Source organism: Marmota marmota, unplaced genomic scaffold, assembly GCF_001458135.2.
Source record: "Marmota marmota marmota unplaced genomic scaffold, marMar, whole genome shotgun sequence".
In the NCBI taxonomy this organism is placed as follows: domain Eukaryota; kingdom Metazoa; phylum Chordata; class Mammalia; order Rodentia; family Sciuridae; genus Marmota; species Marmota marmota.
The window spans coordinates 22,482,331-22,497,479 of record NW_025999982.1 but is presented as its reverse complement, the minus strand read 5'-3'; the positions used below and the strand labels follow the sequence as shown (position 1 = coordinate 22,497,479).

Here is a 15,149-nt window from a genome sequence, read left to right as displayed (position 1 = left end):
AGTCACAGAATTTCTGTTTTCTAGGGAGAACCAGGAGCAAGAGGTCTCCCAGGGGAACCTGGATATACGGGCCTACCGGGAATTCAAGGAAAAGCGGTATTCATTGTTTAATATTTATACATCTCTTTTATTCAGTCACATTCATTTAAGTTTTCCTCTCATAAAATTGGCATACAGGGCTGATTATGTTTGTAATGAGATGCCTCCTTCCATCTCTGGTCTCTGTGGAATGTGTTCAGTCCCATGCTTAGTAGCTCTGGCATCTCTCCCCTGTAAGGGCATTATCTCCTATATGAAGACCTGAGAAGAAGCACGCAAATCAGAAAATATAAATATACCATTAAAAATTTGAGATTTTTTTTTTTTTGCAGTCAATTCAAATGACCCAGGAATTTGCTTTTATTCATCATCTGGCACTCTTGGGCTGGGGATATAGCTCAGTTGGTAGAGTGCTTGCCTTGCATACACAAAGCCATGGGTTCAATTCCCCAGCACTACAAAACAAACAAACAAATAAAAAAACAAACATGTGCCACTCTTACCAAAATATGAACACAATTCTTACCAAAATTGGGACAGAATTCTGAGAGGGTAAAAATTACAACTACAATATTTGACCATGAATTCCTGTTTATAACTCTGTTACATAGAGTTTCACTGAAAATTATGTTTAAAAAACAAATCATCTATCTCATTTTAAATGTTTTGATGAGGTGTACCAGTAACACTAAGTGTCCTCCCGCTCCTCTCCCTCTTTCTCTCATTTTGGTCAAGTAAAGGAATCCTGAATCCTGAATCTGTCTAAAAACCATTATTTTTTGGAAGGCATTCAGCAACAATGGAGTGCATGTGCCAAAGGAGTTCATGCTCATGCAAATTCAGTATTTCAGGTTAAAAGTAAATATGCTGTTATTCTGGAAAGACACAAACCCATACATATGTTTTCATCTCCCTGGTGATTTCAGTTTTCTACCATTTTATTTTGGTTTCCCTTTTGTATAATCTACTTTGCCTCTAGATTAGGACACACACTTCTTGACCTTTTTATTCCAATGGGCGGAAGACATCCTTTGCTAAGACAGGGATGACCCCTCATTAAATGTTAGTGGATGTTAAGTAAATCTTTGGGGAATGAATGTTAGGACTTAAGAGAATTTTTCTTATTAAAAAATATGTCATTAAAAAGAAAATCTGTATTTTTTGTAAACTCTCAACTCTGATTAAATAGGATGATGAGGTAGAAACAAAATTTGGAAACAGTGTCCCTTCAACTTGGGTCAAGTGCTTACCTTTCCTGATAGCAGTTTCATATCTATGAAATGAGGGCATTGTACCAGTCGGTCTCTCATTTCCCTTCTAGTTGAGAAATTGTGAAACTTATTATTATGGAATATGAATTTTCCTTCAAAAGCCCATTTGAAGTATTTGTTTTCTAAAATATCATTTAAACAGCAGCGTGTTTTACTTTGTCATTGTTTCCTATAAACTTGTGGCTACTATTAGTTTAATGGAAGATTTTCAGTTTGATTTTATAAAACAATGTTTGTCAAAATAAGCCCTCTTCTGTTATTTTGTTTAACCTCAAACTATGAACAATATAGAGAAATGTTCTTCCTGGTAAAATAATGTAGGAGAACAAGAGTGTTCTTCCAAAATATAATTTTGGCATAGTATGGTTTTACTGTCTCCCAAAATAATTGGATCCGGAGTTAGCTTCTGTATATGAAAGCACTGTTGGAATTTGCTAAAGAAAAACATGCTCATTTTAAAAGATATAAAATGTGCTAGATTATAATGTCCATTAACTGCTTTTTTGCAGGGGGACAAAGGAAATCAAGGAGAAAAAGGCAGTCAGGTATGTTGCTTTATTTTTGTTTGTTTTTGGCATAGTAATAAAATGAGGACTCTGTCCTGTTAAATTCTTTTAAAGGTTTTACAATTTCTTCCTGTTTCACCATCGATTTCTGATTGTTCAATCCTATCTTTCTCCTTTTGCTACTGAGTTTCCCAGACAACATCTAATGTGGCTTCAAGATTCTTTACCATTTTGCTCTGGTAGAAAACTTAAGAACAAAATGATTCCACAAGATAAAGACAGATTTTATTACGTGCTTCTGACACCATTTGATTTAGGTATTCATAGTGTGCATACTTTATGGCAAAAAATTTTGATGAGAAACCACTAGTACCAAGTTAGAAAATATGTTCAAGCGAATATGTGGAGGGAGAATTTATACTAGAAAATGATATTACACTTAAGAAAACCAGGCACTTTAGAAAGACATTCAGTTTTAGGTATCCTGGCAACAAAGGCAAAGAAGAGCCCTGCTTCTATTTTAGAAGACAAGGATAGTACCATCTTAATTAACGTAAGTGACTGTAGAGTGTTTTTTTTTTTAATTTTATTTTTAATTTTCATTAACTAAAGAAAGACACAGGAATAGGAAGCCCTTAGCTGAGTCAATGATATACTTATCTGACATAAGTTTTATCTATTATTTCTTAAATTTTATAAATTTTGAAAATGATACTTAAAGTAAAAAAAAACACTTTGAAACAGGTCACAAATATAAAAATCATGGAGACATAGGAAGAAATTTCAAATTGAAGTAATAATCATTACAGTCTGCTAAATTCATAGTCTCAGTAGTCTTTTCTCATAAATTTATTCTTCATAACATGTATGAAATCTTGTAGAGTGGCATGTCAAAATTCAGGGATTTTCCCAGTTTATTTTTTCAACTGAAAAATCTTCAAGTATTATTATAATTACCTTAAGTTAACCTTAAAATTTGTAGTGAGGTAAATTTTCAGTGTCTCTGGGTTCCAGACCTGCATGTTCCAGTGGCCTTCTTGGTATTACATTTGGATGCCCCAAATTCAACTTGTACAAAATTAAATTTGTTGTCTTTCCCCATCAACCACTTCCTGCTCCTTATACTTTCTCACAGTAGTTGGTACCACCACACAACCACCTCCTCACCCTCATAAAAACATTGTAGATTGACCCCAAACCTTCTTTCTCTCTTTTCACATTCAGTCGTTCAATCAGCTATGAACTACCTCTTGAATGTGGTCCCTTTTTGATGTCCCCACTATCCTAATTATTTCTTATTGGGGGTCCTGGGTTACTGTGATGTTTTCCTAAATGCTCTCTTGAGCCCCGTGGACACTCTTCTTCCTGTACTTTCATCAACATGCAGTACCTACATCATGCACCTGCTTAGGAATCCTTTAACAGTGCCCCACACATTCAAGATAGTCTGTTCCATAAAGTGCCTCCTGGTTTGATGGAATCTTCTTTTGCAAAGGTTTTTTTTGTTTTTTTTCTTCTTGTGTCTCTAGCCCCTATTATCTATTCTTGCTCAGCTGCTTTAACCAAAAGGAGCTGCTTGCTTTGCCCTTTGCCTGATTTCTCAATCTCACTCTTCATTCTTTTCCTTAAAAGGCTGCTTCTCACTTATCCTTCCAGGTTGTACTCAAGGGTGAGTCACGTTCCCTACCTTCTCAAATGTCCCTTCCTAAATTCCCAGCCCAGATATTTAACTATATATTGTATACTTATCAGGCACTATTTTTCTCATTCTTGATGTAAGTGCCTACCTTCTCACCACACATTCCTGACACCTTTGTTTCACTGTCCCTACATGCCAACAAATAGGTGCTCCTCAATAAATATTGGGAATTCACTTATATAAGGAAATGAATGTTGATAGGCAAGAATGATTTAAAATTTTAGTCACTAGATCATTCATTGTTATATTATTAGTCATTAATCTTCTTAGAAACTACTAATTAGCCAGTAGTGGGGCTGCACACCTGTAATTCCAGCAGCTCTGGAGGCTGAGGCAGGAGCATTTCCAGTTCAAAGCCAGCCTCAGCAAAAGCAAGGTGCAAAGCAACTCAGTGAAACCCTGTCTCTAAATAAAATACAAAATAGTGCTGGGAATGTGGCTAAGTGATCAAGTGCCTCTGAGTTCAATCCCCAGTACTCCCCACCACAAAAAAAGGAAACTATTAATTATCTTGTCTAATGTAGGGTTGTAGTGCTTGAATCTGGCATAATGTCTTATTTTGATATCAAAAATATTTAATAGAGAAATGTGGTTTTAGCTTTTTAATTTTTCTTTTATTTGTCCTGCTTTAAAGATTTTTTTTCAAATGTTGTCTTACTAAAATATAATAGTACATTTTTAATTTTTTAAAGAAAAATTTAAAAGTAGTTAAAACTAAATATATGTTTGTCATTGAAGTTATTAAAATGTTAACATCCATTGGGTTTTAAAACTCTTCTCGTGCTCTGTGGATGGTAGAGTTATTGCCTATTATGTGCAAGGCCCCAATACAAAACAAAAACTAAACAACCATTTTCTTGTACAATATCCTCATTATTTGAAATTATTTACATGTTCCCTTGAAATCAGTTGTTTGTTCCTGTCTCTATTCATTTAACCATTAGCTTTAGATTGACTGCTTCTCACTTCTTTTTTTCCTCTGATTAACCAACTTTCCTATTAATTTATACATATTTATATCACTGCTTTTGTGATATTTCTTTGAGACTTCAGGATAATGTATAACATATTGCAGATGTGATCATATCATATGTATAAACTAATCATTAATGTTTATTAAATTTTAAAGGGACAGAAAGGAGAAACTGGAAGACAAGGGATTCCTGGGCAACAGGTATTTTTGTTTTTCTTTCATAAAAAATGAAATAACGAGCCACATAACTGGGCCATGCTGAGAGAAGTTTAGTTTGAAGTAATAATGATTGAGGCAAGCGTAGATGTAACACACTTTAAGCATAGAAGGATGGAACTGCTGGGTGGTAGTGGAATAATGATTTTGTTTTTATATTTTCATTTTCTAATCCTGATAACAGTAGTGGCTGTGAACTTTGGCTTATAGTGTCTCCCCCCACCAACTCTGGCTAAATTATTGACTAAAAGTAGAAAATTTTACCTGTTTCTTAGGGTAACCCTGTTACTGACCAGAGGCAGCTGGCCATATCTCCATATTTCCCATTTAATCTTTTCTTCTTTAAATGTTTATAGTGGGGGGCACACATGGTGAAGGAATGTTACTTGTTTCCCTGTAGTTTGCTCAGAGAGATAATTTACTACTCCAGAGACTTACTAAAATGCTCTCCCTAGGGACTGTGTTGTGAAACAAATATATAAGAAGTTGCTCTGCTTCTCCCCTGACTGAACCCTTCTCATTAGGTAATGCTCCAGTGAGATGCCATGTGGCACATAAGATCAGTCAGAGCCAAAAGCACGGAAGTGATTAATACTTATGTAGCATGTTTGCTGCTGTGGTGCTATAACTTCAGTGTCAGTTTAATTCTAGTTTGGACTGGACTGAAAGGGCAAGCTGGATATGTGAGTCTTCCCATGAGGTGGACCTCTTGCTCTGAATGTGGGTAGAAGAAAGATTGAGCAATTATACCAGCTCTGTAGATAGGGTAATAAAACTATAGCAGTATCTCTCTGGGTCCCTCACTTGGAGGAATATGATAGCCCACCGAATAGTGTTTGAAGATATATATATATATATATATATATATATATATATATATATATACACACACACACACACATATACATACATACATACATACACACACACACACACACATGCACACACACGCTGGACACTATGGTGCACACCTGCAATCTGAGTGACTCTGGAGGGTAAGGCAAAAGGATCACCAATTTCAAGGCCAGCCTCAGCAACTTAGTGAGACCCTGTCTCAAAAAGGGATAGGGATGTAACTCAGTGGTAAAATGTTTCTGGGTTCAATTCTTAGTAAAACACACACACACACACACACACACACACTCATCATACACAATTATATTAGTTTGTCTGTAATATAGAATGGAGGTAAGTGCTACATTTTAAGAATTTAGAAGCTAACAGTAGAATCAAAAGCCACTGAAAAGAAATTAATTGAGTGTGCCTATGTAAAATTAAAAGAAAGATCTCTTAATTTTTGTGCTCCTCAATTTGACTCAAACTCAACTGATGACGCACCCAGCTCTATCTTTGTTCCCCTCCCTGGCAAGGCAGAGTGAGCCCTCAGAGTATCTAGAAATAGCTGTTCTCAAAGGATCTCTACCCCTTATTCATTCAAGCTCCACAGCCCAGGGACTCACACCAAAAGTTCTTATTAACAGTAACTCTGAATGGAAGGATATGTTCTTTGAAATTCAAGATCAAACAGCTAGTTACTGGCTTATAGAAGGTTTTTCCTCCAAGGTCCCATTAACTTTATTTTTTGTTTTCCTACTTCTCAAGGAAAATAATGTGCTCTCTCCCCTAAGACAGGATTTGAATTCTCCAGAAAGCTTCTGCCCTGGGTTTATTGGAAGCTTCATTTCCCACTGTCAGGAACTGAGCCTCCCTTGAGTACCAGGGGTCAGAGCTGCTATTACTTTTCCATAGCCAAATAGCTGTCCCAACTTCTTCATATAAACAGTCTTAGTTACCTGTCATTTTATCAAGTGCTGCATGTGTGTGATTTTTAGGCCCCTGTTTTGTGAATGAAGTCCAAGTAAACAGTTTTTCTCACGAAATCATCTTAATGGATTCTCTGGTGACAGCTGTTTCCAGTTTCAGCTCTAATTTATTTCTCATCCCTACAATTTACTATTTGTCTGTCCTCTTACATTGACTCTGGTGTGTATGTAGGATTTTGTCTGTTAGGAATCACTTCTGCATCTTCAGAAACAAGCCTTTAATATTTAAAGAATGGCCTTACAGAAAGTGTTTTGTTCATTTATAGGTTGAGTGCCCCTCAGCTAAAACACTTGGGACCAAGTATAATTCAGATTTCAGATTTTTTTAAAATTTTGGAATCTTTGCATATTACATCAGGAGCTATCTGTGGGATGCGACCCAGGTCTAAACATGAAACTCATTTATGTTTCATATACACCTTACACAGTGTTTTTAAGTTTCCATTTGTGGCATCATATCAGTGTGCAAAAAATTTCAAATTTTGGAGTATTTCAGATGTTGAAATTCTCAGATTACTTAACCTATAATAGATTTTTATATGAAAACTAAATTTAATTTGGTGGTTTTATGCTCACATTTTAATACGCAAATCTTTACCATTTCTTTCCTAACAAACATTGACTTTATCTAACTTTTTCTTCCCTTTGTTTAATTTAAATATCCATGCCTAAAGAACCGGAAAATAAATCAAAAGGTACATCCCAACTCAAACTTCATCATGTGAAATGTTATATATTAAATTTAATATTAAATTGGTTAAAATAGATTTTAATTTTCACAAAGCCAAAATATGAAACTCTCCTTGTCTATGTGAAAGCTGTATTTCTTTTCCTGAACTGATGGTGGGTAATTTTGAAGCCTGTGTGTATAGTGAATTTTAAAAATAAAAAATTGAATTCTTATGATAATTTGTACCATCTAATATGTCATTGGAATGAATATGTGAAAGACATAAGTGGGAAAGAATTTAATAGAGCCATCCATATGTATCTGGTAATTAGAAGGATGAGTGAGTGGCCCCCCAGCCACTGCTCTGATAAATTATTAACAGAATAATAACTATTTCTGAAATTACTAGAAATTAAATTTATTAAGAGATATGCACATATTCAGTAATCACAGATTTTTTCTATATATTTAAAAATTGCTTAGAAATATTTACTAAATCCTGTTCACCATTTAAACATAAAGGGTGGTGTTTCTTTGTTTTTAAGCCCAGCACCATAGTGTCCAGCCAGTAAAAATGCTATATTGTATATAATAATACCTCTCTAATCTCTTAATTACCAGTAATGAGTGGTTTAGGCACTGGAGAAATAGGCATTTTCTCTCTAATAACTTTTTTAAAAAAATTGTTCTTTGTAGATATGCATGACAGTAGAGTGATTTATGACATATATACCATGGAGTAACTCTTATCACTTTAGTAGTATCTTTAATTCATCCCTTATCAATTGTACTCAACCAAAATTTAATTTTAAGAACATAAACTTGGGAAAATAGATTACCTGTCTGAATCACAGAATAAAAAGAACATACCTTATATTTAATCTCAGTTGAGTTTTAATTTTCTTTAAAATGATAATCATTTAAAATCCAGCACAATCCTATTCTAATCTTCATGATTTTCTCTATAGCATATTAAAATATTAATATCTGATGGTGAAAAATGTATACAAATCAAACATTTTTTATTATTCAGGTAACATATTTTCTAGTCACTAGCATTCTTTAACAAAGGCAATAATGATTTCTTATGTCCATTCATGACACTAATTCTATCGATCAATAGTTTCCAAACTGAAAATCAAAGTTTGATTAAATATGTGGTAAAGGTATTTGTCATAATACTAGTAGGTTTACACATTTATTAGTTTTTTTTTCCTGTTTTCAAAGGGAGTTCAAGGCCATCATGGTGCAAAAGGAGAGGTATGTTTCTTCAAATATGATCTTTGCTCAGCCTTCATTGTTTGGGTTTTCAGTACTGTAAATATCTAGATTTTGGTGTTGTAAATAGAAAATATCTTCTATAGTCTTCAGTAGAAGCTCTTAGTTGGTGGTTTTTAAAATATAGACATTTATCCCTGACTTAACTGTGAGCCCCTAAGAGCAAAAGTCATGTATGAATATGCTTTAAATATCCCTGATACATAGTGGATATTCACCTGGAACATAGTGGATATTCAATAAATGTTTATTAAAATAGTAAAAAAAAAAGAATGTGGACATTTATACTGACTTAGGTGTAAATTGTCATAGAGTTGAGAAAATCATCAATTATTATTCACAACTGGGATCTGCATTTTTCTATGAAAAGTAGTGTGCATCTCTATATTTATCTACTCACTAGAATGGAAGTGCCTCGGAATAGGACTATGTCATGTCATTGTTATAACTCTGTCGCTGTACAATATGCTCAGTAAATAGTGCATATTTTTGAGTTGCCTAGCTGGATGTGGATGTGTGGATAAATGACAGTTCAGATGGTATGAAATTTCTTTTCTGGTCAATGATGGTATTTTCTCCATAATTTGTATCTGTATATGTACATATAAATAAATAAATATATATATGTGTGTGTGTGTATATATATACATATATATGTATATGTATATGTATATATATATATATATATATGTCATATCCTTTATGACTTTTATGATGCAGTTGTGCCTTCTGAAATATTTAAAAGGAATTTCTAAAGATTTACTTTGGCTTTAGAGAGGTGAAAAGGGAGAACCTGGAATCAGAGGTGCCATTGGACCGAAAGGAGAATCTGGGGTGGATGGCCTGATGGGGCCTGTGGGTCCTAAGGGGCAGCGTGGGGAAGCGGGTCCTCAGGGACCTCCAGGATTGGATGGAAAGCCTGTAAGTATTCTGCTTCTTTCAGTGTTTGTGTATTTTTGTTGCTTTTTGTGCTACATGTACAAATTTTATAACCCATGATATTTTGATGCAGGGAAGAGAATTTTCAGAACAGTTTATTCGTCAAGTTTGCACTGATGTGTTAAGAGGTAAGTCTCAAACATAGTTTTTAATAACTTCTTTCAAAGTGCAAAAATAATCCATATTCTTAGTAGAAATTGTGGAAGACATAACCAAAATAAAGAAGAAAATAGACATTTATAAGACTTGCTCTGGGCTTTTGGTATGGATATATTTATAAAGATGAAATATTAAATGTATTTGTTGTTTTTTAGTAAAGGAATTTATTATTATTTCATCATTAATTAAATTATTAACACACATCATGACAAATCAATGCCTAAATATTTTGAATATCTATAATTTGCCAATTTTTGAGCAGGAGGAGCACTCTTTCTTTCTGCCCTATTTTAAGCAGTTGCTATGATAAAATTATTGAATAGAATAATGACTATTTCTGTAAATTACTAGAATTTAAATTTTTTGAGATATGCTCATAGTGAGTAATCTCACATTTAAAAATTGCTTAGAAATGTTATTAACTCCTATTCACCATTTAAACATAAAGGGTGGTGTTTCTTTGTTTTTAAGCTCAGCTACCAGTCTTACTTCAGAGTGGCAGAATTCAAAATTGTGATCACTGCCAATCTCAGCGTGGTTCCCCAGGTGTTCCTGGGCCACCTGGTCCCATAGGCCCTGAAGGTCCCCGAGGATTTCCTGGATTGCCAGGAAGAGATGGTGTTCCTGGACTAATAGGTGCCCCTGGACGTCCTGGTGCCAGAGGACTAAAAGGTACTTAATTTGTTTGAGTAAGAAAATGAACAATAAAGGGGCATTTTAAAATTTAAACCCTGTTATTTACCTAGTAGGTAAAAGTTCATTTTTATTTTCATAATGGAAAAATATTTTGTAAACCCTTAAGCCTTTAAATAATTTGTCAACTGTGTTAAAGAGCAATTGTTCTATTTATTGAATATTCTGTCAGAGAGGTTAAAATTGTGAACATGTGAAGGTACAGATGTTGACAATACATTTAGAAATTTTAATTGAGTTTAATAAAGTCTTTAAAAGAAAATCATAGCCCAGTGTGGTGGCACACACTTGTAATCCCAGTGGCTCAAGAGGTTGAGGTAGGAGGATCATAAGTTCAAAGCCAGCCTCAGCAAAAGTGACGTGCTAAGCAACTCAGTGAGACCCTGTCTCTAAAGAAAATACAAAATGGGGCTGGGGTGTGGCTCAATGGTCAGGTGTCCCTGAGTTCAATCCCTGGTACCAAAGGAAAAAAAAAAAAAAAAGACTCACAGACACTATTTCCTTTATTTTGACTTTGGTGCTTTCTGTACTGTTACCTTATTCAGAATTCTTTTTTATATTACAGGAAAAATTATGTTTTGCCTCATAATTTACTTCTTTGCCTTTGAAATTTTATGTGAAATGTTGTTTGATACTTCTAACCTATTTATTTAATATTACATGAACAATTTGAACATTTCATGAAAGTAATAAAAAGCAAGTGTAATTTACAAATGATGACAAACCATTGCGTTTTCTCAATATTTAATTCCCATTATATCTTTCATCTACACTGCTGATTAGTTTTGAAAATTTACTTCACAAATTCTGTTTTCCATTAGTAATAAAAAATAGATGACAGACTATATTTGAATAGATAATTTTCTTTCAATGTGTATGTTATCAGCTTTGAGAGAAACATTCTAGAAGGCAGTGATTTTACAGAAAAATCATCTTACTCACATGTTTGACTCTCTGCAGGCCTACCAGGGAGAAATGGGGCAAAGGGGAGCCAAGGGTTTGGGTATCCTGGAGAGCAAGGTCCTCCTGGTCCCCCAGGTAAGAACTGGGGTGTGCTCCTAAGTGTTGCTGTACTGTGTTTTTTGTTTGTTTGTTTTGTGTTTTGTTTTTGCTTGGTTGGTTGCTTGTTTGAGGTGGGGTCTCCCTAAGCTGCCCAGGCTGGCCGTGAAATCCAGAGCTCAAGTAATCTTCCTACCTCAGCCTTCCGATTAGCTGGGGCTACATGTATGCACCACCACATCCAGCTTGTTGCATGTTTTGTTTTAAGAAAAATCATCATAAAACTATGTCAAATAATTTGAAGCCAAGACTTTCTTTAATCATTTATAGTTGAAACATTGAGGTTTTGTCATGCATACTATTGGAATTTTGTCATGCATATCTTTTATCCATGAATCATTTAGGATTATCTGTTGTTTGGACTCCTTGGAAGGTCTAGAGCTGGCTGGGCAAAATAACAGGGGGGGTGTGTGTGTGATGAACAACTTGTGTAGATTGATGCAGCAGGAGTAGGAGCCATTTATTGTAGGACAACAGAGGTATTTATACATTCCACACAGCTTATCTTAATTAACATAAACTAGATACAGCAGTCAACCAATAAGGAATCTCCACACTTAATGGCTCACTAGCATTACTTCACAAACCACTCCCTCTGGCAAAATGCCAGGCGCCATCCAGACTTGTTTACAGACCTTAGTATTAACCACTCCCTCTGGCAAAATGCCAGGCGCCATCCAGACTTGTTTACAGACCTTAACATAGAGTGGTTTCATTCACCTCTTCCTAGCTGATGTGTAAGGCTATTTAGTCTTTATGACTCTTGGGGAAGCAAAATAATGCTAAAAGCTGAGTCTCAAGTAACCTCTGTTATCTGTGGTATTTAGCTTTACTGTGCCTCAGTTACCTTTTTCATAAAATGCATTACGACATTATTGGAAAACTACATGAATTAATGTACTCGGTGCTTTTAGAACAGTACATAGCAATCAGACTTGTGCTTTCCATAAGTGTTTACTATTACTCTTATTTTAGATAATTCATGAAACTTTTGAGTCGAACAAATGATTTAATACTATTTATCTAAAGCACTTAGGACTTTACCTACAATCAGGGTTAAGCGCTAAGTAAATTTTTATCAATAGTAATAGCAGGAAGTAGAATAGTAGGAAGTGCTCCCAATTACTCTGCTCTGTCCCTTAATCTGAATATTTTGTTTTTATTTTGAGTCATCGTTTTAGAAAACCAGTATCCTAAGTTAACTCTCCTTGGATATATTAAACAAACTAGCCAAGCTATAGTTGATAAATTACTGTTGTAATACCTGTACATATTGAAGACTAGTATACTATGATAATGACAATGTATTTACATATGAAATCTTATATGATTTAAATAGGCACTTTTACTGCAAATAAGACACAAAATGACTTCATTAAGCTTTGGCTTACTTATATATCACCTGCTAATTTAATATCATATTGATAAAAGACTGAAAGGAAGAAATACGTTTGAACAATCCACAAATCAGAAGGGTAAAATTTTCACTCAGTGTCTTAATTTGTAATATGATTAGGCTTAGCCAATTTTTACAAAAGTTGATATTTACTTTTTAAAGGTTCTTTTGAAAGTGAGAAGCTTGTAGAGAATTAGTGCAAATATGTAAAATGTTCAAAGAATTGTTTTTCAGTTTAAATTTCTTGCAGAATCAGCGACTTCCCCATCAAAGCCCAAGTGCCCTATTCACTTGTTGCTCATGTCCTATCTCAGGTCCTGAGGGTCCTCCTGGAATAAGCAAAGAAGGTCCTCAAGGAGACCCAGGAATCCCTGGCAAGGATGGAGATCATGGGAAGCCTGGAATCCAAGGGCAGCCAGGCCCCCCGGGGATCTGTGATCCATCGCTGTGTTTTAGTGTGATTGTTGGAAGAGATCCCTTTAGAAAAGGACCGAACTATTAGTCTGATGCCTCATTCAGCAACCTAGGCATGGTGCTTTTCTTTTGTGGTCTTTTACATCTCAGGAAGATAACCAGCAGTAATCCCTTGAAGAGTAACTAAAGTACCTCGGTGTTTTTATTTTTTTTTTCCTTAAGGAAAATTATATAAAAGGTCACATACTGATTTAAAAGGCTCCGCAATAATTTGGAGCCTTGAGATTAGTAGCATTAATTAAGTCTCAAGGGTTTCTTGTGAAGTCCATTTGTTTTAATCAAAGTTGAATATAAAAATCCACCATTGCCTGTTAACCAGTCCATTTGTCACTGTGAAATACTTCACATTCAGTCTCCATGCAGGGGACTTTTGAGTTTGTGCTTGTGTGTATTTCATGTTGCATATCATAGCTCATGTGTCATATTAGCCAAAATGTATCTGGTCATTGGAAACAAGATCAGGGCTGATATTCATCTAGGATAGATGGTGCAATTGGCCCTCTGTATCCATGAATTTAACTAACAGTGAGTTGAAAATATTGTTTTTTTAACTGTGTCAGTACTGAACATGTATAGACTTTTTCCTTGTCATTATTCCCTAAACAATACAATATAATAACTATTTACATAGCATTTATCTTGTGTTAGGTATTATAAGTAATCTAGAGATGATTATTTAAAGTACATGGGAGGATGTGCATGGCTATGTCCAAATACTATGCCATTTTATAAAAGGGACTTAAGTATCTATGGATTTGGTGTCCGTGGGGCGTTGGTAGAAGTCCTGGAACCAACCCCCTAAGGATACTGTGGTAGGACTGTGTTGTCACATGAGTCATTTACTTTGGTGTCTGTGCTTATTTTGTTTAGGGTCAGTGGACTACTTGTTGTTCAGTGTTTTTAATATCACCTCTGAATACATTTAATGTGTTTCTTATTTCACTTTCAAACTCCAAAATCAGATCCATGATAATGCTAAGAAAGTGTACTGCCTACATTTGAATGGTCCAAATTAACTAACATTAAAAATATTTTAAAAGTAATGTTTCAGTGTATAATATATTCAAAGGAAACATCACTTCAGAAGAACTAAGAAGACTTCACACTTACTGATTAATTGAAATGTTTGTTGTATGCCTTCATTTTTCATTTCACTTATATGTGTATGTTCATGTATGTTATTTTCATTTTAGCAAAGCTAAAGGGAATAAATGCTGTAGTTGAAAGATTATTCCATAAAAAGATTATTCCATAAATCTTAGTATGTTTTCATATCTTTAGTACACTTCAAACTATTACAAACAGTCTTTGTGTACTGTACTTAATGCTTTTGTAAGGAACAGAATTGAGATATTTTGTCTTTGTCATGCTCAAAATTTTGTTACATTCTTGTTATCGGAGTACAATAAAGTTTTGTATGAGCCTGAGTATGGTCTTTTTTAAAATATAAATAAATAAATAAATAAATAAATTTACATATATATTTAAATATATAATATAAATAAATAAATATACATATTAAATATATATATTTAACTGATTGTTGAGTTTATCAATATTCAGGATGACTTGTATATCATTTCACTTACTAAATTGTTTACCCTATCCTCAAATAATTGGCTCATCTGAAAGAAGAACCTACAAATTGATTTGGTAAGATACTTGCCCCAAAAGGTGGAGCACAGCCTCCTTGCCCAGTCATGGCCTTTGATCAGTGTTTAGCTACATCTATGTGCAGATTACACTACTTTGTTGAGGACTTTGGAGGAGATTAAAGTCCATGCATTTCAGTAAACACATGAATATGAGGCTATTTGTATGTTATCTCTCCAGCAAAGCCCAAATATCTGCTTAGGCCTAACAATCCTACTACCCTGTTCTAATTATGGCCTTTGCTTCTAAGACCTTGTAGAGAAACAAGATAGTTGGTATCATGCTGTCATTCAAACAGCAT

At 34.5% G+C, this 15,149-nt stretch overlaps 1 protein-coding gene across 4 annotated transcripts in view; it reads left to right on the top strand.

Moving 5' to 3' along the window:
* The window catches only part of Col21a1 (collagen type XXI alpha 1 chain), a 174,541-nt gene extending 159,919 nt beyond the window's left edge, over positions 1-14,622 (top strand). For all 4 annotated transcript variants that reach the window (XM_048805528.1, XM_048805529.1, XM_048805531.1 and 1 more), the window contains 9 exons: positions 25-96; positions 1,820-1,855; positions 4,645-4,689; positions 8,425-8,457; positions 9,250-9,396; positions 9,488-9,542; positions 10,045-10,245; positions 11,227-11,304; positions 13,036-14,622. In XM_048805528.1, the coding sequence (XP_048661485.1) occupies positions 25-96; positions 1,820-1,855; positions 4,645-4,689; positions 8,425-8,457; positions 9,250-9,396; positions 9,488-9,542; positions 10,045-10,245; positions 11,227-11,304; positions 13,036-13,223 (855 nt within the window). In that variant the 3' untranslated portion in view covers positions 13,224-14,622. The remainder of the gene's footprint in view (positions 1-24; positions 97-1,819; positions 1,856-4,644; positions 4,690-8,424; positions 8,458-9,249; positions 9,397-9,487; positions 9,543-10,044; positions 10,246-11,226; positions 11,305-13,035) is intronic.
* The last annotated feature ends 527 nt before the right edge of the window (positions 14,623-15,149 follow it).